The following is a 25,538-nucleotide window of genomic DNA, read 5'->3' as shown; positions in this document are numbered from 1 at the left end:
CGATTTAAAAGTACCTCGATTTAGGCAATTTGGTAAATTAAAAAAGAATCTTAATATAATATATAGATTCTATTTGAATGTAAAGAACCTAGCTATAACGGGATATATAGACGTAGGTAATATATGTTATATTCCTTTAATGATATATAGGGATATCAAAAGCATATCGTGGCTAAAAAGCTAGATTAGATATCATTAGATGACCGCTGAGAGTCGAAACGGTAATGAAACTACAAGTGGCTTTGCCCTTTCAAGCAAGTAAAGTTACGTTTTGCTTCCCATCTATTAAAATATTATGCATTTATATTTAATTCTTCAAGTTTAGTTTAATACAAATTCATCTGGAGAAGTAGCTTTGAGCATTTTGTTCGTGTTTTTGATGATTTTTCCGATGGCAGCGTTAAACACTGGGTCTTGCACCAACTTGGCGACCTCGTCCCAGTTCCCGTTCGCAAATTTGTGGACTGCGTCCGCTGTGGATAGAATTAGTTATTAGCTATATTCAAATACATGTAAGTTAGAGGTTTTCTTTTCAAAAATTCTGTAGTTAGTCAGAAGTTTTTGAAAAAAAACCACGAAACTAATTTTTCACAATGTTTGTTAGTTTTCCCATTGTTAGTTGACAGCATTGTTAATTTTCTTAATTCTCTGCGTGTGTGAAGTCTGCCAATTCGCATTGGGCCAGCGTGGTGGACTCTTGGCCTTACCTCTCTCATTATGAGAGGAGACTCGAGCTCAGCCGTGAGCCGAATATGCGTTGATGACGATGACGATTGTTTGTTACCCAACATTTTCCGTCAATGCTCTGCTTCTATTGATCGTAGCGTGATGAAAAGTATACTATAACCTGCCCAGGAGTATGAAGAATAATTGTACCAAGTTTCGATAAAATCCCTCGAGTAGTTTTTGTTTCTTTAAACGACCAGACAAGCAGACAGACAAAAATTTTACTGATTGCATTATATTCATCAGTATCAATCACTGTTCATCCCCTGATAGTTATTTTGGAAATATATTTCATGTACAGAATTGACCTCTCTACAGGTTTATTATTAGTATAGATATAGATTAAAATCTTGGAGTAACAGTACTTACACAAGTCCTTTTGTCCGTTGAACAAATTTCTAAAGTCAAAGTGGATCGCCGTGAGTGGAGTACATTTCAGTTTATAGTTCTTGATAGCCAAGCGCGACTTGCCGTCAGAGCCGGGGGTTAATTTTAAATCGGAGTCAACTTCGATTTTGTATTTTCCTGTAATTAAGATTAAAAAGATTAAAAAGTTGTTTTTTGAGCAGTTTTAAAAGCAGGGTACATACACAAAACGTGACGGTGATCCCACAAAAGTTACAACTGTGTTGTGGTGATCAACTATTAGTCAATCAATTATTAATTTTTAACCGACTTCCAAAAAAGGAGGAGGTTCTACGTTCGGCTGTATGTATGTTTTTTTTTTTTTTTTTTTTTATGTATGTCCAGCGATAATTCCGTCAATTACGGACCGATTTTGAAAATTCTTTTTTTGTTTTGTAGGGTTTACTTCCAGGGTGGTCCCATTCTTTTCATGTCAGGATCTGATGATGGCATCCTGGAGAAGTTGAGGGGAACTTTCGAAAGTTGTAGAGACGGCTAGTGCGTTTGTTAATGTTTCCATAAGGTATCTTAAACCACTACAATTTTATGAAGGTTTGAAGTTGGTCTGATGATGGAGCCGAAACCAGACGATGGAACTCGTCAAGGATTTACAGCAGTCACCTTTTGTTTGGGCTTGATTATTTTCTATTGATGAGTACTTTCCACCTATATGGGTTGTGACTGTATTAAGGGTCTGGTGTTGAAGACGAGGGACAGTGAAGAGAACTCCTCGACGGTTCACAGTAGCTACCTTGTGTTTGGACTTGATAAATTTGTATTGATGAGAACTTACCACCTAGATGGATTGTGACTATATTAAGGGTCTGATGATAAAGACGAGGGACAGTGAAGAGAACTCCTCGACGGTTCACAGTAGCTACCGTGTGTTTGGACTTGATAAATTTGTATTGATGAGAACTTTCCACCTAGAAGGATTGTGACTGTATTAAGGGTCTGGTGATGAAGACGAGGGACAGTGAAGAGAACTCCTCGACGGTTCACAGTAGCTACCTTGTGTTTGGACTTGATAGATTTGTATTGATGAGAACTTTCCACCTAGATGGATTGCGACTGTATTAAGGGTCTGGTGATGAAGACGAAGCACAGTGACGAGAACTCCTCGACGGCTCACAGTAGCTACCTTGTGTTTGGACTTGATAATTTTGTATTGATAAGAACGTTCCACTTAGATAGGTTGTGACTGTACACACGCAGTGGGTATGCTAACACTAAAAATAAAAAAATAAAAATTTTAATAAAAAAAATTCAACCGACTTCCAACTCAAAAAATAACTTTAACTAAAAAGCAAAAAATAACATCCTACCTATCTGCTTCCTTCTGATCAGTTTGAAGGCGGTGCCAAGCCAGTGTTGTGTTTTAATTTAAGCTGTTTCTGGAATAACCACAGAAATTTTGTAGTTTAAACGTATTTAATTAAAACATCACCGCTTCACTGATCAGAAGGTAGCAGATAGGTAGGATGTTATTTTTTGCTTTTTAGTTAAAGTTATTTTTTGAGTTGGAAGTCGGTTGAATTTTTTTTATTAAAATTTTTATTATAAAGTTTGCTAATTAAGTGTGGACATAATGACGGCTGTTGATAGCCGTGCGGTGTGGTTTAATAAGACAAACATCATAATTTCTGGCTCTGCGAATGGATCTAACAATGGAATTCATAGAGGTGAATCATTCAACCGCTGAGTGTAAAATTCTCAAACAAATAGAGGTTAAATTTTAGTTTTTGACACTCAGCGGCTCCTCTGGGGTTGCCCCTACAATTTATGGGTTACTTGGGATAGGCGGGGAGAGTGACTTGAGTGGAAAAGGGGAGTGTTAGATATCTGTCAAAGGCGCCTTAAACCCTACACACATCGTTCACAAGTGCGTGACTTCACTCAAGGTCATTCTCTGCCATTCTAGGGTCTTATTTTGGTTACAGTTTGATTTGTTAATTAAGTTGTCCTGACAAATGTTGTGAATCATCATAACCTTTGTTAGACATTATCTTTGTAATCAGTTTTGAGTCTGCTAAAAAAATATTTGGCGAACAATTGGCCGTAAATAACTGACAACACTTGAATAATTCAGTGGTAGGATTGGTTTCTTTAGCATAACCTTTAGGACTGGTCTTAGAGCTCTTTCGGCATTAATCATAATTAAAACATAGAACGTGATTGAAGTGTCGCCATGTTTGTTTGCGATAAAGTAGTCTTGTGTCAATGCGGTGCCTATTCACTGTTGACGTACCTAGTTGGTAAGGTTAGTAGAGCTTGGAGGGCGCACCTACCCTATGGTACTAATTACTGTATGTACAATATTACATAGATGCATTAGCTTCCATCTTTACAAAGGAAGTAAAAGACATTGTAAAGATTTTATCTTCTTTTTTTTGTCGCTACACTCTTGACAGAGTGGTGGTAGTTGTCATTTAGGTGTTAGTGGCATGCCTCACTATCCGTTGCGATTTCTCCCGTACCTACTGTAGCTTTTGTAGCATATTCGTGGCGCGAACCATGAAAGATTTTAACTATTGTAAATTAAATTAGCCCTTGACTACAATTTCACATGATAATAAGTGATGATTTAATCTAAGATTGAAGCGGGCTACCTTGTTTCTGCACGACATCGTACCGGAACGCTAATTCGCTTGGCGATACGCCTTTGCCGGTAGGGTAGTAACAAGCCACGGCCAAAGCATCCCATAAAATGTACGATTTTTCAGAAGAGCAACTGTTGATTTAGTTGCCGGTCCTGCTCTTCTGCACCGGTGGTAGTCACAAGTATGAAATATATACCTTCATCTGTTATTTCTTATGTCCTCCCTACATTGGTCAATTAAAAAAATCGTACTCAAGTAAATAGAATATACTTACCCAAAAAAAAAAAAAAAGTTAAGGTTGCCTGCTTCACACTGCAACTGTGCTGTTGCCACATCGATCGTAGATTATAATATATATCTAGTGTTATTTTTCGGTATGTTATAATATACCGAAAATTAACACGTTAAATTGTAATCAGTATTTTCAGTGCACAACATGACGGTAGATTATAATATCACGAGTGATATCATAATCTACGTACTAACGTATTTTACAATCTAACGGTGACATATATAATCCTCGTATTCTCACAAGAACGGGAATTAAGCGTTTGAACTGTTAGTAGTAATTAAATCGTGATTCATACAATGATTTATGTTTTAACACGCCGTGTAAAGTTATTAAATGTCAGTATAAACCTGTAATTAGATCGAAGTCCCCTTTCCCCTCCACAGGCAATATGATGAGGCGGCCGTCGATTTCATACAGTCCACTCATCTTCAGCTGTGGACAGTTCAGCACATAGTGTACGCTTGTGAGCTCCTTGCTTACTCTGAAATTAAAGAATATTTGAATTAGACTGGTAACAAACTAACGACATGCCTTGTACAAGGTTTGATAATTATCAGCATATTTTCAAGGCAAATTACAACATCGTTTCTTTTTTATTATTCTTTACAAGTTAGCGCTTGACTACAATCTCACCTGATGGTAAGTGATGGTGCAATCTAAGATGGAAGCGGGCTAACTTGTTAGGAAGAGGATGAAAATCCACACTCCTTTCGGTTTCTACACGGCATCGTACCGGAACGCTAAATCGCTTAGCGGTACGTCTTTGCCGGGAAGGTGGTAACTAGCCTGAGGCTAGTTACCACCTTTAGACTAGGTTGAGGCCTCCCGCCAGTCAGACCTGGGCCAATTACGAAACCTCAATCGGCCTAGCCGGGGGTCGAACCCAGGACCTCCGTCTTGTAAATCCACCGCGCATACCACTGCGCTACGGAGGCCGTCACAAAAATCTTTGAAGCTTGCAGGTTGGACTTCGCCGCGACCGCACCCCGACTACGTCCTTCATTATCAACCCATATTCAAAAGAAAAACACTGCTGAGCTCGAGTCTCCTCTCATAATGAGTTGGGTTAGGCCAATAGTCCACCACGCTGGCCCAATGCGGATTGACAGACTATACACACGCAGAGAATTAAGAAAACTCTCTGATATCCTCACGATGTTTTTCCTTCGCCGTTTGAGACACGTGATATTTAATTTCTTAAAATGCACAACACAACTGAAAAGTTGGAGGTGCATGCCCTGGACCGGATTCGAACTCACACCCTCCAGAATCGGAAGGTCATATCCACTGGGCTATCACGGCTCACGGCACTTCCGCCCTTAAGCCCCCCTAATCCGGCCCTGTCGCAGACTTTTTTCACTAGCGGACATCTATATAATAGCTATAAACCTCTCTTCTCACCCTTCTACGACAAGAGGTGCTTTGGTCACCTTTCGCTTAGATTAATTATTCGTAGATTATAATGTAAGCCACCGTGTTCATTCACCCGATTGTGAACTTTAGTTACACGCGTATCAGTTTAAACAAAGAAAAGTAAAAAAAAAAATATTCATAAGCAGTATGATGGTTAAACTACATGACGGTAACGTTTTTTCCTTGATCGTCTTAGATAAATGAATAAGACCTTGTGGTACAATCGTATTTGTATTAAACTAAAGGAAGGTATCTAATTTTTTTTTTAATAATTTTTAGAGTATAGTTTATTTAAACGTGGTTTAGGTACTAATTAAGAACCTCAGAAAACGAAGTTATTGTTAAGGTTAAGAAAACAAAAACGTTCAGAGTAAGGAAATAAAATAATAAACTTAGAAACAAAATATTAAACTGTGTGCTATGTAAAAAATAAGGAAAAATAAAATAAAAATTATTAAATTTCATTAAAATTATAAAATACAGTGCAATATAAAGATAATTACGTACCTACAAAATTGTGAGGTAGTCTTACAAAAAGTAAGCGGAATATAAATTGTCCATAACTATTTATGTGATCATACGATTCTTTTATTTCAAATATTCAAATTGAAAAAAAAAATACATTACCACCTGTATATGATAGACTTTAGGGAATGATCCATCTATATTCTAAATTTCATCTAAATACAGTTTTTCCGTGAAAAAATAACGAATATCCACATCTTCAACCCATCACATACTATTATTTTAGGGTTATTACAATTTTAGTTTTATTATTACAAATTCTGAGTTAACTACGTGGTTTTGATTTTCGATAATTAGTTATACCAATTATGAAAAAGGACACCTACATATAATAAGATGAATCGAGACATGAATGAAAAGAGATTATATTTTGGTGCCCAAGAAACAGTAAAAGGAATCGAGGCATATAGTTCCGATGATGGGAGGACGAGGTAAAGGGTAAAACAAGGGCAAAAGGAATAGACAAGAGTTAATTAAAAGGAAAGGAGGAAGACCCGACTGGAAAGGAAAGGAGGAGGCTTTGCCAAAGATGGGAAAACAGACAAAGTATCTGGTGTCACTGTAAAAATAGTTAAACTTTTATAATAAATTACTATCTGAATAAAGGCTATTATTATACCAATTATAACTCAAAAACGGTTAGTCCAAAACACGGTCTTATTATGATAACGCTTCAAGTATACTGGTATAAAAAAAATCTAATTGTTGTTGCGTCTTTGTTGTTAATTGCAACAAGAGTTGTTCTCGTAATTCTTATAATTCTCCTTGTAATAGCTTTAGTACTCGTCTGTGTATACAAGGATATAACTAGCGTTGTTTAACGCTATAAAAACTGACTCATACTTGCGCATGTGCGTACGAGTGTCTATGGATGAAGAGTCTGCACCAGTCAGACTTACCTCATTTTATGAAATTTTTGTCAGCCTGTATAGGCTGACAAAAATTACCATAGGTAAGTACGGTAACCAATAGGGTAGTTGACTAATATCAAGTTTAATATAAACAATATCAATTTCGTATAATACACGGAATACGGTCCGAAATATATCGATATTAATAAATAGGATTTAATTTCATAGTAAACTTGTTTTAAAAATTATATATTTTAAAATTTTTCCAGACGTCAAAAACGCTGACGTCACGATGTCACTAAAATAATATATGAAATAAACGTCAAACAAAATAACTAATAATTTTTTAAACAGTTTAGTGTTTACGGGTGTTGTGTACTTATAGTGTTTTAGCTCGACTGGATGTCGTCAACAAAAGGATGTAATTATTTACGGCGTCCTGCTGTTTTGTGGTAGAATGGGGATGGAGGAACTAGATTATTAAGTTCCTGTGCATACTCTCCAAAGTATATCCGGTAAAAGAATATTAGACGGGCAATGTAGCCTCAAGCCTCAACCTTGGTAAAAGGAAGGTAGGAAGGCCTATATGAAGGTGGGTAGACGACATTACCGCAGTGGCTGGCCAAGGTTGGATGGAACTCACAAAAGAAAGGGACAAATGGAAAAAGATGGAGGAGGTTTATACCCGAAGGGGCCCATTATTAACTAGTACATAATTAATTATTTAGATAAATATATAGATAAGTTAAAATAGTTTTAAGATATTGATAAGTACTATCTAAATGGGAAAAATAAAGCTTATTATTATATTATTATAATGTAGCCTCAGTTTTATACTTGTACAATTGAAGAAAATCTTTAAAACGTGATAACTAGCTAGACCACCGCGGTCCAAATTCGATAATTGGCTACCGTATTTACGTATACATAGACTGACTTTTTCAGCCTTCCTAACATTAGGTAAATCTGGCCATCGCACGCTCTTTTTCCAGATATACCTAATAACTAGCAAATTAATAAAAAAAAGTTAGAACACGTTTCGTGTCAGATACAAACCCATCTAATTATTTAACGTATTATTTCCGATGACTTAATACTTTTCTGTTATAGCTTTTTGTTGAACTTTTGAAGGCCAATGCTTAATTTGCAAAAACATAGCGCTTTATTTAATGAATAAAGATACATCTTAACTCGTATATAAACAGAAATCTTGAGTTTTTGTACACAAGGTAGTCAAAATTACAAGTCATGTGCAAGTTACCTACATATTTCAAAAAACTTCATGCATTACTTAATTACTTGCATACCTACCTTCCTATTCTTAATGCAGTTGCCTTATCATTACTAATATTAAAAAAAAACATACATACAGCCGAACCTAGAACCTCCTTCTTTTTGGAAGTCTGTTAAAAAGAGGTTAACGTGTTTATGAGATTGTAAGATTGTAGGGGTAATCTCTGGATCTAATGAACCGATTTTAAAAATTCTTTTACCACTAGAAAGCCACGGTATTTGTGAGTGTCATAGGCTATATTTCATTGCCATTTTCTCACGGGAACACGAACAACGCGTTTGAAACCACGGGGCGTCTACTAGATTGTTATGAAAATAAAATTAGTTTTCTTTGGTATTTATAAGTGAAGAAAAATCGTTATTTTTAAAAATGTTTGTTGGCTAACATCAAAATACAACCATACCATACCAAAATAATAATAAAAAGGAACAAAAATACCGTACCATTTGTAAATGAAAATGGACCAACTAACACTCTATAAAGGAAATACGTGGTCATTCATTGTAAAATAAAATTTTAAGCAAAAAATCACTATGTTTTAAAAATTACGATTTTTCACTTATTCCCGTTCAAGTCCATATACTCAGCCATTTTTCAACATATTGAAAGTGTCAAAAAGACTGACAGACAGACAGGTATTTTTGGCTTTAGTATCGTTTAAACTTTACATTATAGTGCCCTCCAACTAAAATATTCAATATATCTTCAATATACATAATTGACCTATGGTTCTGAGACTTGGTTGCTAACTATGGGCCTCATAAGAAGGCTCAGAGTCACACAGCGAGCGATGGAACGAGCTATGTTAGGAGCATCTCTGCGTAATCGAATCAGAAATGAGGAGATCCGCAGAAGAAAAAAGTCACCGACATAGCTCAACGAGTTACGAAGCTGAAGTGGCAATGGGCGGGGCACATAGTTTGAAGAGCCGATGGACGTTGGGGTTCCAAGGTGCTGGAATGGCAACCTGATTGATTGAAATTGAAATTGCCAATTGGCACTAGAACGTGCAGTGTTGGTCAACCCCCAAACGGTGGACTACCAACATCACGCAAGTCGCAGGGATACGCTGGATGCAGGCGGCTCAGGATCGTGATGTTTGGAAGTCCCTACAAAAAGCCTACGTCCTGCAGTGGACGTCTATCGGCTGATATGGTTATTGGACCTGTTACACTTTTATTTTAAGTAAGATTAAAAGTATTATTTTAATATATGTATATGAAAAACTCACTTAAGATCTGAAATGTGGCAGTCCTTGTAACCAATTATAGTGCTATTGAAGAACTTGTACTTCAGTATGGACAGGTTCCCTTCGATCTTCTCAATGAATAGCGGGTCGGATGGCTCGATGCCTAGTTCTGGTATGCCCTGGATTATTTTTGTACTCGCTTCTCCCACAGATTTGTCTATGCACGCTTGGTCGTCGATTTTGCATGGTGCTATCAGGCTATCTGGAAAAAATATTATCCTTGTCAGTCAATTTTTATTACCCTCAGTCATTAATAAATGTCAGATTAAAAACCCTAGCCATTAAGGCTAGGGTTTTTAATCTGACATTTATTAATTTGTCCTTTTTTTAATTTTTAACAATGTTACTAATCTGTACTAATATTATAAAGCTGAAAAGTTTGTTTGCTTGAACGCGCTAATCTCAGGAACTACTTATATATATTAATTTTTGACGGCCTCCGTGGCGCAGTGGTATGCGCGGTGGATTTATTGACGGAGGTCCTGGGTTCGATCCCCGGCTAGGCCGATTGAGGTTTTTCTTAATTGGTCTAGGTCTAGCTGGTGGGAGGCTTCGGCCGTGGCTAGTTACCACCCTACCGACAAAAACGTACCGCCAAGCGATATAGCGTTCCGGTACGATGTCGTGTAGAAACAGAAAGGAGTGTGGAATTTCATCCTCCTCCTAACAAGTTAGCCCGCTTCCATCTTAGATTACATCATCACTTACCATCAGGTGAGATTGTAGTCAAGGGCTAACTTGTAAAGAATAAAAAAAAAAAAAAAATTATAAGAGACTAGCACGCCCGCGACTTCGTCTGCGTGGAATTTACATTTTCACAAATTCTTTGGCATACATGGATTTTTTCGGGATAAAAAGTAGCCTATGTGTTAATCCAGAGTAAAATCTATTTCCATTCCAAATTTCAGCCAAATCGGTTCAGTAGTAGCGGCGTTAAAAAGTAACAAACATCCAAACGTACATTCAAACATCCATAGAAACTTTCGCGTTTATGATATTAGTAAGTTATCTTGAAATCACAGGCAGACACTTTAATTTTAATTGGCCTGATTAATGTCATATATTTGGACTTTACAATCATTTATTTGGATTGAATAATGTAATTAATTTAGATTATATGTTGTCATTGGACTGAATAATGTCATTTATTCGATAGAAAATCATGGTAATACTTGTACAATGTAATCACTTATGCTAGCTTCAACCAACTCGAACTCCAAGATGGATTTCAAGTTCATGTCACAGAGTCAGTACCCATTTAGTGGATTTCTGGTTATAATGACTTCAAGGCTGATGTACGATTACAAGAACAAATCATTAAAATGCCATAATACGTGATTCAAGAGTAAGTACGTACGCACATCCGTGTTAGTATTTCTCATATAGATGTTAATTTGTTTACAATTGTCTCAGCATTGATAACATAAAATAAAACTACCTAGACTGCTTCTGCGAAATATGGCTAACTAGCGGACGCCCGCGACTTCGTCCGCGTGGAATTTAGTTTTTCACAAATCTTTCGGGAACCCAATGATTTTTCCGGGATATAAAGTAGCCTATGTGTTAATCCAGGCTATAATATATCTTAATCAGCTGATTCGGTTCAGTAGTCGAGGCGTGAAAGAGTAACAAACATTCATATCATCAAAATCTTCAGTTTTCGTAAATTTCGGGAAACTATAGATTTTTTCGGGATAAAAAGTAGCCTATGTGTTAATCCAGAGTAAAATCTATTTTCATTCCATATTCCAGCCAAATCACTTCAGTAGTAGCGGCGTTAAAGAGTAACAAACATCCAAACAAACATACATCCAAACACACATACAAACTTTCGCGTTTATAATATTAGTAGGAGAGGATGGCTATGCATACTGTAGGTACTATCTATTAAATTATATCATATAAAGAATCCTTCTACTGTTTAATGTAGACTGGATTTTTTTAAAGATATGACGATGATGTAATAAAAAAATTCTAACTTTTTATGTACGATAGTCAGTTAATTATATATTTTTATTTATTCTTCTTAATAATACAAAATAACAAAATTGTTTTTTTTTACCAATTAAAATCTACTTTGCATCATGACATAATAAGAATATTTTATAGTATTAATAAAACATGAATTAAAAGCAATAAGATTACTTAGTAACTATTTTTAAGGTTCCGTAGGTATCCTCAAAAGAAAAATACGCATCTCTTTTAAGATCATATTAATTTGTTACGGCGAAAACTCACGTGATACAACGTCGAGATCGTGATTTCCAACCCATACGGGGCCTTTAGTCATGATCACTTTGTTGTTGGTATGTCTGTCAGGACAAGACCGTTTATTTTGGCAATGCACGGAGTATATAGTTGAAATTTAAACCGTTTACTTTATAGGTCTACGAAGTTGTAAAAAAAAAAACAAATTAAATCGATTTCTGAACTATTTATAAACTAAACGTACGGAACCCTTGGTGGGCGAGTCCGATTCGCACTTTTTTGGCTTTTTTTAACAACAAAAACAATCAATGATAACATAATATTCGGTTAAAATTAAAATAAATTTAATTACGTCAAAAACTCACTTGATAAAACACCGTCGAAACAGTAAAGGGCGAACAACAAAAATACGATTTTGCGAATCATAATGTGACCGTGTCCGCTCGCTAGCCTCTCAAAATTTGTTCTGTGGTCTGTACGAGGAAACAGGAGTTTAAATTTATAAGTGATTCAAATTATTTCTCACAGTTAAGTGTACGCTCAAGTAGGTACGCTCATAAACGAATGACGGGTTCTGTATCAAATCACTTTTAAAAAGGTTAACAATATTATACTTTTCTTTATAGTTAGAGATACTTGGCTACGACCATGCTTGGTGGAGCAACGATGAGGTTTAACTTGCTTAGTAAAATGTTTATACACTCTTTTAACCCACTATCACTGAGGTCGGGTATCTCATACCCGGCGATTTGTAAAACATCAAATATTACGAAATTGTACGCTCCCTACTGCGGAGGTGGTGCAGAGAGTAATTTTTAGTGACCCAGACAGTTGTGTCGACAGAGGAGTAAACTAAACTAGAAAACCTAATATAGTGGAGCTTAGCTCAAAGCTTAAAGATTGGATAGTCATAACTTCCAAATATTGTTGATTTTTGCGTTAGAGATACTACTTTGGCTTTTGTAGAATTACCAATATGAATGTTATTTAAACGGGTACATACCATGATAAAACGACAAGATTTTATCGTGGTATGTACCCGTTTAAATAACATTCATAATGAACAACCACGAAATAAGTTTAAAATCATTAGAAATACCAATAACTATAACTGGGTTATTTTATCATATTACCTAATTTTTCTAATTTTCTAATGTTTATTAATATATTACAGTAATATGTATTACTCTAAAGTCATTTTAATTATCAAAATAGACAAATCTAAATTTGGGTCTGCCATACCCACTCCACAGTTGGTGTAACAATTTTTCGCATCATTCATGCCGGGATAAAGTTGCACAATACGTAACAGTGGGCCTGTTGATGGTATCGCCCTATAAAAAAAAACCGGGCCCTTCTCGGACCAAGGCACATTTGGAAACCTCGTAAATTTAATTTTGAGTTTTCGACAAATTATTGTCACCATTATCTTATAATATTAATACGTGACGTTTCAAAAGTGCTTGTAAACTAAGCCTAATTGAAATAAATGAATATTGACAATTGACTATTAACACTGACTGCAATAATTCACATCTTAGCTGAGCGTCCTAACGAAATTTTTTGTAGGAGACAAGTCCAAATGTGGATGCCAATCATCACGGCGTCTTCTTGTTCTGTGGTACTAAGCTAATGAATTCAATTGTTAAGTTTCAGAGCAGTCCTTCCAAAATATGTTCGGTGTAAAACTTATAGACAAATGACGATACGACGGTGTTGCCTGAAATTAGAGTTTAGATTTTAATTTTGCATACAAGTACATCGCGAGTATTCTAAAACCCTCAATGAACGCAGAGAGACTTATCTCAAGTTAACTGTAAATAACGTTTTTAAAAGTAAAAAACAAATTAAGAGATTTTCACGGAACCACAAAAAGATAAAAAATAGAAGCGTCCGAGCTTATACAATTCCTTGCGATTGAATCTATATGCTTCGAAACTACTATAATTATTTTCTGCACAAAAACTAATATCCTAGAATTTTCGTAACACTTTTTTATATTTCAAATGTAAGCTTTTATATTTCAAATGTAAGTATTTGACGAGTTGAAAAATGTTGCGAATCAATAAAATTCGTAATTTAAGTTCGTTTGTACATTTAAAAATAATTAAAAGTACTTTCGTTTACCTTTTTTTTGTGCGTAGATGCCCAGTATTCAATAGGTTAATCGACGAAATGATTAGATCCGCAGAAGAACCAAAGTCATAGCTCAAGTGGCAATGGGCAGGGCACATAGTTCGAAGAGCCGATGGACGTTGGGGCCCCAAGGTACTGGAATGGCGACCCCGCACTAGAAAGCGCAGTGTTGGTCGACCCCCCAGCTGGTGGACTGATTCACTGGATGCAGGTGGCTCAGTATCGTGATGTTTGGAAGTCCCTACAAACGGCCTATGTCCTGCAGTGGCTGTCCATCGGCTGATATGATGATGATGATGAATCGATGAAGTGATTTGGAAATAATGATTCTTGAGTCTTGCTTTTTATTTTTGAGTGACGATGTTAATTTCTTTTAAATAACAGTTTTCTTACATATTTACTACTTAAGAGTTATATTTGACTAGTGGACGCCCGCGACTTCGTCCGCGTGGAAATCAATGTAAACTTTGAACTCATATTTCATCACTTTAGAGGTTGAATTTTAAAAATTTTTGAATCACATTATATTTCGTATTTTTTATGATTTATGAATAAATTTTCAAAACTATAACTCAAGAAATGAAGGACTTTCCATACAAACTTTCACCCCTATTTTCCGGGGATAGAATTGATCAAATCCTTTCTTAGCAGATGCTTACGTCATAACATCTACCATCACTATGTCAGCCAGTCCTTTGAGTTATATATATTTAGATTAAATTACATAAGCTCAGGTAATTCAATCAAAGGTCTAGACTAGTAATAGCCATATAAGGATTGCATTGAATTAGGTTAATTATACTTATCTGACTCAGTTGAATGCCTTGATCTTGAATTTTATTCCTAGCTACGGTAAATATTTTAATTACTTAATTTCGTAATTTCTTCGTACCTACCGATGGAATTTATTTCGAATGGACAATAATTATAGAACAGCTTTAGACCAACGACATAATTACGTTGTAGGTACCTACATTCTATAGACTCGATGACGACTGTCAATCGCACTGCTCTAGGAAAAGGCTAGTTGACTTTTTTAATGATCTTAAATAGTTCATTATCGTTCTATTAGATTGAATAATCATATTTTTCTGAGACGTGATTAACGTTTTAGTTTTTAAATAAATGTTTTTGACAATACGAGCTAAAACGCCTGTCGATGGTCTATATTTCAACTGTTTCATGACGTCAATGTCGACGTATGGGTTTTGTTAAACCCATACAAACGGAGCGTTTGACAAAAATATTAGATACAATTAGTTTGACGTATATCAAGTTTCATTGTGTCGTCACAAAAAGGACGTCAGCGTTTGTGACGTTTGGAAAATTTTAAAAATACATGATTTTTAAATTAAATTTCATAAGAAATCTTTAACTTTTATCAATTAATATCGATAAATTTCAAACCCCTAATTCATGTAGATACTATGCGAAATTTTTAATGTTTATATTAAATTTGATATGAGTCAACTACCCTATTGTATTAAATCTTGCAAATTTGTTGCTCCCCCTTTCGTCTGAGCTTCGTTTAGCATTGGGAACAATTTTTGGGTGCTGTTTTTAACCGACTTCAAAAAATAAGGAGAAGGTTATCATTTCATCGGAATCTTTTTTTTTATGAAAAGCAGTCTATACACTAGGTATATACATAGTTACATTATGTCGCTGCTTTAGAATATTTTAAATTGTGTTACCGAAACTGTTTGGCAAATGTTTTATGAATGAACTATTTTAAGTTAACCATATAGAAGAGAAGTTCTCAGAGAGAGAGTTTCATACTTCAGCATAGATTTAACGTGTGAGTGTCAGGCCCATCGTGCGAAAGAGCACATAATTCGCGCACAACCTAGGATTTAGGATTCATGGTATTCTAACAGTCATAACATCAGTGTTCTATTTATAAGTCTCTTTTTCGTGAAATTTTTTAAAATATTATTATGCCACCCTGTGTCAGTTTTATACCATTTATAAATACAGCAAAAGCAAAAAAAGTATTTTTTTTACAAAAGCTCAGCTAAGTTAAGTTTTTTTCACAACTTCGTGGGCCTGAGTATTCGATTTTTCAACTTAATACACGTACTACGACAGACAGACAGGCAGACTGACTCAAGGACAATATAGAGTTCCGTTTTTTTTCCTTTGAGGTACAGAACAATTGAATAAAAGCTACAAAATATGGATTTGCTCAATTAATCTATACTAATATTATAAATCTGAAGAGTTTGTTTGATTGAACGCGCTAATCTCAGGAACTACTGGTTCGTTTTGAAAAATTATTTCATTGTTAGATATCCCATTTATCGAGGAAGGCTATATGCTATATATTATCCCTGTATTCCTACGGGAACGGGAACCACGCGGGTGAAACCGCGCGGTGTCAGCTAGTATTTCATAAAAGTAAAACACAAATAATGACAAAAATATTTATTAAAAATGAATAATTTTATCATTATATAATAAAAACACCCAGTCACCCAGATATTTTGATATCTTTAATTGTAGAAAAATTAGATATCTTAAGTAACAATATAACTTTACTATTTCATAATATTATTATAGTGTAACTAAACTACATTACATTTTAACACATTGCGTTTTTTGGTATCAAAATAATTTATAAAATTTCTTTGGATATCTTTAGAATATTTAAATATATATTGAGCATATACACCAATAATCCACGGTTAAAAAGTACCTCGATTTAGGCATTACTAAAATAATACTAAAAGTTTTTTGAAGACGAATTAATATAATAGTTAACCTAGGATGTTAAACTGTCCGACATAACCTTCTTGCCTCCCCGTGGCGAGAAGGTATCCATGAGGATTTCCCCACGTTAAAAAAAAAAAGGATGTTGAACTGTGTACGTGGCGGCACCTGAACTGGGTCCTAACTGAAAATTAGTGCTGCATACTTTTTTTTTGTATAAGAAGTATGTGGCAAAATGCTAAGTTGGGGCCTTTTTATAGGTTACAGCACATATTGCAAGGTATTCTTCTTTTATTGCTCCACTGTTTGTATGGACAATTAAGTTAATAATTTAGAATTTAAGAACGTAAGCAATATGTGGCATTACTTATAAATATTAATCTTTCTTTCTTTTTTCTTTCATAGAGAAGTGATATTTTTGATATCTAGAACATGACCCAAAATACTTATACATAAGGACTCTACGAGTAGAAGTAGCTAAAAAACCACATGGATTGTAAAGATAGAAGTGGGCCTAACTAGTGCTGAACGTTCTCGTAGTAGAACTGAAGGCAAATAACATGTTTTTTTTTTTTTTATTCTTTACAAGTTAGCCCTTGACTACAATCTCACCTGACGGTAAGTGATGATGCAATCTAAGATGAAAGCGGGCTAACTTGTTAGGAGGAGGATGAAAATCCACACTCCTTTCGGTTTCTACACGGCATCGTACCAGAACGCTAAATCGCTTGGCGGAACGTCTTTGCCGGTCGGGTGGTAACTAGCAAAATCTGTAGCAAGACCTGGACCAATTAAGAAAACCTCAATCGGCCCAGCCGGGGATCAAACCCAGTCTCCGTCTTGTAAATCCACCGCGCATACCACTGCGCCACGGAGGTCGTCAAAATTCTTAATTCTTTTACAAATTTTTACATACTATTTGCCTAAATCGAGGTTCCATGTTTCTATTAATTTAGTTTAATTTATATTCCTCTAATGGCACAGATTTAAGGTATTTGTTTACGTTTTTGATGATTTTTCCTATTTCAGGGTAGAACACCGGGTCTTGCACCAAGTTCGCGACGTCTTCCCAGGACTCGTTGGCGAATTTGTGGACTGCGTCCGCTGTGGATAGAATTATTAATAACAAATAAAATTTTACTCATTATAAAAATTCAGATATTCAAACTATGAATATAAACTTTTAAAAACGATTCATTCAAAGGTTAGAATGAACAAACAAACCCAAACTTGGTAGACTTTTTTGATCAATGTTTTTTTAACCCTAGTCTACCTCTAGTATGTAAATCAACCAATCAACAGCCTGTATTCGTCCACTGCTGGACATAGGCCTTTCCGAGAGCGCGTAACACGATCCTCCGCCTTCCTCATCCAGCCACTTCCCACTACCTTCTTGATGTCGTCGGACCATCTAGCTGGAGGGCGTCCTACACTGCGTTTGCTAGTACGCGGTCTCCACTCCAGAATACGTCTGCCCCAGCGGCCATCTGTTCTACGGCAGATATGGCCCGCCCACTGTCACTTCAGTTTGCTAATCCTTTGGGCTACATCAATTATTTTCGTTCTCCTACGGATTTCCTCGTTCCGTAGGAGGACGAAAATGATCTGATGTAGGTATTACCTACCATTATCATCAATGTCACCAAAAGTACGTAAATATTTTTAGTAATTTAGCTTAAATTTTTATTAGTTTTACTTTCACGTATTAACTAATTTAATTTTATTATTAAGTATTGAGGCAATATTTGTACCTAATAAAAATATAATTATGCTAATCGGTCGATTAATGTCTTAAAAGTACTTACACAAATCCTTTTGTCCGTTGAACAGATTTCTGAAGTCAAAGTGGATCGCCGAGAGTGGAGTACATTTCAGTTTGAAGTTCTTGATAGCCAAACGCGACTTGCCGTCAGTGCCGGGGGTTACTTTTAATTCAGAGTCAACTACGACTTTGTATTTTCCTGTAAAGTGCCCAATAATTATGTAGCCAATTTCATCATCATCATCCACTGCTGGACATAGGCCTTTTGCATGGACTTCCAAACAAAACGGCCTCGAGCCGCCAGCATCCAGTGGTTCCCTGCAACCCGCTTGATGTCTTCGATCCACCTAGTGGGGGGTCGACCAACACTGTGCTTTCCGGTGCGGGGTCGCTATTCCAGCACCTTTATAATAAATATAATAATATAATGTAGCCAATTTGATTTGCCTATAATGCAGCCTTGTGCTTGCCGAAAAGGTTCAGTATTCAAGATAGTTTTTTGGCTGGCTTTGTTTGGCTGGTGGGAGGCTTCGGCCGTGACTAGTTACCACCCTACCGATAACGACATACCGCCAAGCGATTTAGCATTCCGGTACGATGTGGTGTAGAAACCGAAAAGGGGTGTGGATTTTCATCCTCGTCCTAACCAATTAGCCCGCTTCCATCTTAGATTGCAACATCATTTACCATTAGGTGAGATTGTAGTCAAAGGCTAACTTGTAGAGAATAAAAGAAAAGAAGTTTCAAGACATAATCTATACTAATATTATAAAGCTGAAGAGTTTGTTTGTTTGTTTGATTGAACGCACTAATCTCAGGAACTACTGGTCCGATTTGAAAAATTCTTTCAGTGTTAGATAGCCCTTTTATCGAGGAAGGCTATAGGCTATATATTATCCCCATATTCCTACGGGAACGGGAACCACGCGGGTAAAACCGCGCGGCGTCAGCTAGTATATTATAGTCTTGAATGGATTAATTGTGCTTAGTAAAACGCCAGTTTAACCTGTAATTAGTTCATAGTCGCCTTTCCCCTCGACTGGCAAAATTATCAGACGTCCGTTGATATCGTACAGTCCTTTCAACTTCAGCTGCGGGCAGTTCATCACATAGTGTAAGTTTGTGAGGTCCTTGCTTACTCTGAAATTATAGAATTTTTATTTATACTAGGAACACTATAACGACATTTTTGGTAAAGGGGTAGTTGACTCATATCAAATTTAATGTATCATTTTGTTTTGCATTATCTTCTAATTTAAATTACCTGACGTTTCGAAAGTGCTTGTAAATAAAGCCAAATTGAAGTAAATGAATATTGACTATTTAGTATAGTACATACTTGGTTAAGGGTGCGAGATATACCGTTTTAAATAAAAAATAAGAATAGGAAATGTTTTTTTTTTGAAATATTCAGTATAAAATTACAATGACGTCCTGGCCCTAAAACTAGATACGCCCGTGTCATTAGGTACAATGACATAAATGAAATAGAGTAGGTAATAGATTATTTTAAAACTCCATATTTCCAAACACCAGAAACACTATCCCCCGATGCGTGACGTCATAGTATTAGTAAACATATACACGCCAAACTAAAGGATGTCTGATTTTTTACTATAAAGGTTTAAATGTTTGAGCTTTTTCCTGGAATCTCGTTAAATACAAGATATGGTACTATACTTTTGATGTAAATATTAAAAATCATGGCTTTTCGGACGTTCAGTTAAATATTTAATTAAAAATTAAAATTATTTTTTTTTAAGATTTTTTGCAATGAAATCTTCTTAAATATAAACAAGCGGACACCTGCGACTTCGTCTGCATAGAATTCAGTTTTTGACAAATCCTTCGGGAACCATGGATTTTTCCGGGATGAAAAGTGGCCTAACTGTTAATCCTTATATTCGTTGTAATTTTCAGCCAAATCGGTGCGCCGTTAAAGAGTAACATATATCCAAAAAAACATCCAAATAAACATCCATAAAAACATTCATAAAAATTTTCGCGTTTAAAATATTAGTAGGATATTTCCATTCCGCTCCAACTAGTGGAAAGACCGTGTTAGGAGTGGGTATGGCAATAGTCCAGCGGCCGGGGATTGAACCTTGACCCTTGAGTACTCAATAAACAAACATATTTAGCAAAAAAATGTTCTACTTAAACGATAAGTAGGTATACTGGAATAATAGACAATGCAATTAGTTGTTAATTGCAATTTACATATATAATTCTACTTATAATAGCCAAGGTATGCAAGTATAATTAGCCTGACAAAGTTATAAAAAAGTATTCTTGAAGAGTATAACGTGTCGCTAAGCTGAAGTGGCAATGGGCCGGGACAAAGTTCGAAGAGCCGATGGACGTTGGGGTCCCGAAGTGCTGGAACGGCGACCCCGCGCTAGAAAGCACCGTGTTGGTCGACCCCCTATCAGGTGGACTGACGACATCAAGCGAGTAGCAAGAATTCGGTGGATGCGGGCGGATAAGAATCATGATGTTTGGAAGTTCCTACAACACGCCTACTAGTATGTCCTGCTGTAGACGTCCATCGGCTGATATGATGATGATGATAACAATAATAATAATAATAATTCTCCGTCGGTTTCTCCACCTGTCGCCCTGACCCCCGGCCATTTGGTCTCCCTGTCCGCCCGGTGCATATATGTATTTATGTAGCATATATTTATGTTTATTATTTTGCGTATCTAAGTTATGTATTTTCCTTATTATAAATATTTATTTTGTACCGGGCGTGAGAGTAAAATTTATCGAAATAATAATAATAAAATCTTTATTACCCAAAAATAGATACAAAAACCAAGTATTTGATTGCCTGTGGTCTCCACACTAGATTGATCTGTATCGTGGAGACCAGGTAGGATTTTCTAATGTTTTCCGTTGGACTAGGACTACATTACAAAAATAAATACATTACAAAAAAGAAAAGTAAAGTAAAACAGTAAGCAGAAACGTTAGATGGGTGTAAATAATTATTTTAGTTTATTTCATATTTGCATTGATGATGATGAACTATGTATTTACCTTGAAAAAGAATATATGTATATTTCGAGATTCCAATGTAAATGTATCCATGCATGGAGTATATATGATCAAAATCTTTAAAGCATATAATAGATTTTTTTTTTTTTAGTTTAATTTGTCCCTACATTTTCTCATTGTAAATTTACTCAGTAAGGAGAAATCGTTATTACACACGCGCGTACGGCTAAAATACAAGGTGGCAAAACGTCAATTCGAAAAGAGCACCATAAAATCTATTCGTCATCAACCCATATTCGGCTCAATGCTGAGCTCGAGTCTCCTCTCAGAATGAGACGGGTGAGGCCTATAGTCCACCACGCTGGCCCAATGCGGATTGGCAGACTTTACACACGCAGAGAATTAAGATAATTCTCTGGTATGCAGGTTTCCTCACGATGTTTTCCTTCACCGATTGAGACACGTGATATTTAATTTCTTAAAATGCACACAACTGAAAAGTTGGAGGTGCATGCCCCGGACCGGATTCGAACCCACACCCTCCGGAATCGGAGGCAGAGGTCATATCCACTGGGCTATCACAAAATCTATAAAATTATCTATTTTCATTAATTTTGGGCCCAAATTACAAAATTTTACGGCCTCTGTGGCGCAGTGGTATGGACGGTGGATATACTAGACAGAAGTCCTGGGTTGGATCAACGGCTAGGCGATTGTCGTTTTCTTAAATGGTCCAAGTCTGGCTGATGGGAAACTTCGGTCTAGTTACCACCCTACCGGCAAAGACGTATCGCCAAGCGATTTAACGTTCCGGTACGACGTTGTGTAGAAACCTAAAGGGAGGTGGATTTTATCCTCCTTACAAGTGCCTCCCTTAGCACGCTTCCGTCTAAGACTGCATCAACACTTACCAGGTGAGATTGTAGTCAAGGGTTAATTTGAAAATAATAAAAAAAACGTATTTTTTAATGAAATGGTATGAACATCACATACGAAGAATAATAAAAAATGTCTTTTTTATAATTTTTTTTAAGCTTTGTAAATAAATATGTATTTTTCTTTGTAAAAATTTATAAAAAAAATTGTTTGTATTTTATAAGCCTTAAAAAAAATAATAAAAGAAAGTGTATAAATTATATGTGAAAAATAAATGTGTTTTTTTGTTTATTTCTTATATTAGTTATTATTATTTAGTGAATAATACTTTTTATTTCCCATCTCACAGGATATTTAGTTTATGATTAGCCCACTTCCATCTTAGACTGCATCATCACTTACCATCAGGTGAGATTGTAGTCAAGGGCTAACTTGTAAAGAATAAAAAAAAATATTTATGTTTAGGTTGCCTGGAAGAGATCACTATTAGTGATATTTATTTTCCTAAAAATTTGTGTCTTTTGTTATTTTCTTTTTTGTGCAATAAAGTTATTATAAATAATAAAAATAAATAATCACTCACTTTATATCCGAGATTTTGCAGTTCTTAAAACCTACTACAGTAGTATTGAAGAAAGTGTACTTCAGTATTGAAATCTTTCCTTCGATTTTCTCAATGAACATCGGATCGGAGGTTTCGATACCCAGTTCTGGTATACCCTGGATTAATTTAGAGCTTGCTGCCATCACAGATTTCTCTATACAAGCTTCGTCTTCGATTTTGCATGGTGGTATTAGACTACCTGAAATGTTTTTAATGTTAATTTAACATTTATATATTTACTAGCGGACGCCCGCAACTTCATCCGCCCTTAGACCTCTTTAATCCAGCCCTTACAGTAGTATCGCTGTAAAAATGGAGTAACTTCTCCCGTTTTTCCATCATTTCCCTTCACTGCTCTGCTCTTATTGATCGTAGCGTGATGGAAAGTATACTATAACCTGCCCAGAAGTATGAAGAATAATTGTATTAAGTTTCGTTAAAATCCGTAGAGTAGTTTTTGTTTCTATTACGAACATACAGACAGACAGATCACTAATCACCCTCTGATAGTTATTTTGGAAATATACTACATAATGGTCTTTCTCTACTTCTCTTATTATATTTTGAGCACCAAGCATTAATTTCTACACAATTAACTAATACACATAAATTTTTAGACCCAAATGCAGAGCTGTGAGCGAATAGACAAAATCTGAATATCTTAACCAATATTATAAAGCTGAAAAATTTGTTTGTTTGAGTGCTTGAAAGCGTTAATCTCAGGAACTACTGGTCCGTTTTTAAAAGTTCTTTAAGTGTTAGATAGCCTATTTATTGAGGAAGGGAACGGGAACCACGCGGGTGAAATAGATTACTCAGAATCTGTTTAAACTAGAAAGCTGAAATTTGGTATGGGTATGTATATTACGTGTATAAAGTGGTAAAAAAAAAATTGGGGTTCCTCCCTACATGCAATGTGAGGATGAATTTTTCATCGTCCTATGGTGTGGTGTGGGGTATCGTTATCGGTATCGGTGCATTACTTAAGGGATTAAAGTGCTAACTTAATCTACGGAACCCGGCTAGCTTTTCTATAGTGCAATTGGTTTAATAAGTTATATCACTGACTACCAACAGATAGGTTTTTATGAGTTAAGTTTAATTTATAAAATTACTCGTATAATTCAGAATTTTTAATTTTTAAAACTATAAATGGAATGTTAACAATATTTTCTTTCTCCTCTTCTCTTTCAATTAGCAATAAAGCCTATAATAAGTCTATAGTACAATAGGCAAATATAGTCCCAGAGGAGACGCCCTTAAAGAGTCATTCCGTCCATCTACTCTGCTTCTGCCTTCGGGCCCCATTAGGCGATGCTTCTGCGCTCGCCCAAACCCCCCGGTGACGCCGCTGAGGTCCCATTATGAAGCCTACGGCATTTATAGTAGAATTCATAGACGTTGTAAGGGCACCGACAATGTATCATTTACCTGAGTGTCAAATTATCAAACAAATAGAGGTTAAATTCAACACTCAGCAGCTGAATGTTCTCTTGGAAGTGCCTCTCCAACGACTACGAGTTCCACAGTAACACAAACAGGAAAAGAAAAATTGGTAAACAGGTGAAAATTTAATCCATGACTTTTCAGATCTGAGTCTGGTCTTTTTTAAGGATTTTCAAATTAAAATTTATTTAATATCTATCCCTAAACTAAATAAAACTCACTTGATAACACCCCGTCAGCGCAGTAAAGGGCAAGCAATAGAAATACACATTTGCGAAACATGATGCCGGTGTCCGTTCTCCAGTCGCTCAAAAATTGTTCTGTACGAGGAAACAGAGAGTGTACATTTATAGGTAAGTGATTCAAATTATTGCTTATTAATTATTTCTTATGCGTACGATCAAAGTCGAGTACGCTAGGTTCCGTAGTTATAGATAACATAACAATTCCAAATAGGCAAAAGGTTAATGTCTAGAATTTAAAACAAACTATATAAAACTGATGCACAATATTTCAAAAATAGTGAAAAATATTTTCTAAATTATCAGTTTGGCGTATAGCTACAACCATGCCTAATGAAGCAATGATGAGGTCTAGGTTGGCGTGTCAGTTATGATAATTCACCCGTACCTTAAAAGTACACAAATCATTCCTTGGTCTACATACTCGTATTATCTGTTCTGTGTATCTCGGTGTACCATTCAAATAATAAGTCACTGTTCTGCAGGGTTATTATGTATCTCGGTGTACCATTCAAATAATAAGTCACTATTTCAAAATCACAATCTAAATTCATTTATTTCAAATAGGCTCAGTTTACAACCACTTTTGACGCGTCAGTTGACTATTTGTAAAGATTCTACCTCCGGTTCAGAAGGCAAGAAACACAACAGTTGCTCTTTTTAAAAAAAATCAAGTTATTCATTTTTCAAAATTAGTACTTATTTGTACTACAAGAAAAATAAAATTGGTATGTGTACTACCAAACAAATACTAAAATTATTCAAGATTTATAAAAATGTAAAAAAGCTAAACGGTTAAAAAAGGGTTGAAGTTCTTTACAATATAAATCGTTCATGTTTCGAGTTATATTATTGTAAAATTATAAGTGGACTGTTTATTATAGGCACTTAAATAAATATGCGAAAATATAAATAGAGGGTGAAATAAGGGTCGAAATTTACAACGACTTTCACGAGGACGAAGTCGCGGGCGACCGCTAGTAACATAATAAATAGCATTAGATTCCGTTTATCTACTTGTCCTAGATACCGTTTGTCGACTAATTCTAGTTATATAAGCTAAGGTAATAACATCAAAGGTCTATACTAGTATTAACCTTATTAGAATTGCTTATAATCAATTTAATTATACATACAGTAATTAAATAATTTATATAAATAATATTTAAACAACATAACCACAACTTAGATAAATTTAAG

At 35.5% G+C, this 25,538-nt stretch overlaps 2 protein-coding genes across 2 annotated transcripts; both read right to left on the bottom strand.

The window, feature by feature from the left end:
* Nucleotides 1–237: 237 nt before the first annotated feature.
* On the bottom strand, nucleotides 238–12,088 carry LOC112049452 (circadian clock-controlled protein daywake). Its single transcript, XM_052885018.1, has 5 exons — nucleotides 11,929–12,088; nucleotides 9,338–9,557; nucleotides 4,371–4,504; nucleotides 1,096–1,251; nucleotides 238–473 (listed from the first exon to the last, which is right to left on the bottom strand). The coding sequence occupies exons 1-5, from the start codon at nucleotides 11,987–11,989 to the stop codon at nucleotides 322–324; spliced, it is 723 nt and encodes a 240-aa protein (XP_052740978.1). The 5' UTR covers nucleotides 11,990–12,088; the 3' UTR covers nucleotides 238–321.
* A 4,081-nt stretch (nucleotides 12,089–16,169) lies between these two features.
* LOC112049449 (circadian clock-controlled protein daywake) lies at nucleotides 16,170–24,446 on the bottom strand. The gene is made up of 5 exons (XM_024087325.2): nucleotides 24,318–24,446; nucleotides 22,630–22,849; nucleotides 19,177–19,310; nucleotides 18,214–18,369; nucleotides 16,170–17,512 (listed from the first exon to the last, which is right to left on the bottom strand). The coding sequence occupies exons 1-5, from the start codon at nucleotides 24,376–24,378 to the stop codon at nucleotides 17,361–17,363; spliced, it is 723 nt and encodes a 240-aa protein (XP_023943093.2). The 5' UTR covers nucleotides 24,379–24,446; the 3' UTR covers nucleotides 16,170–17,360.
* Between the last annotated feature and the right edge of the window lie 1,092 nt (nucleotides 24,447–25,538).

Source organism: Bicyclus anynana, chromosome 13 (assembly GCF_947172395.1).
Source record: "Bicyclus anynana chromosome 13, ilBicAnyn1.1, whole genome shotgun sequence".
Taxonomy (NCBI): Eukaryota; Metazoa; Arthropoda; class Insecta; order Lepidoptera; family Nymphalidae; genus Bicyclus; species Bicyclus anynana.
Note: the sequence above shows the minus strand (reverse complement) of the source record. Positions and strands in the feature narration are given on the sequence as shown.

Bases quoted from the DNA above. Each gene is read 5' to 3' on its own strand.
- LOC112049449 (XM_024087325.2), bottom strand. From the start codon at position 24,378: ATGTTTCGCAAATGTGTATTTCTATTGCTTGCCCTTTACTGCGCTGAC. The intron at 22,850-24,317 runs GTGAGTTTTATT...AAAACATTTCAG, and splicing joins CGCTGACGGGGTGTTATCAA to GTAGTCTAATACCACCATGC. The intron at 18,370-19,176 runs GTTAAACTGGCG...GGCACTTTACAG, and splicing joins CGACTATGAACTAATTACAG to GAAAATACAAAGTCGTAGTT.
- LOC112049452 (XM_052885018.1), bottom strand. From the start codon at position 11,989: ATGATTCGCAAAATCGTATTTTTGTTGTTCGCCCTTTACTGTTTCGAC. The intron at 9,558-11,928 runs GTGAGTTTTTGA...TATTTTTTCCAG, and splicing joins TTTCGACGGTGTTTTATCAA to ATAGCCTGATAGCACCATGC. The intron at 4,505-9,337 runs GTGAGTTTTTCA...CTTTAATTTCAG, and splicing joins TGCCACATTTCAGATCTTAA to AGTAAGCAAGGAGCTCACAA.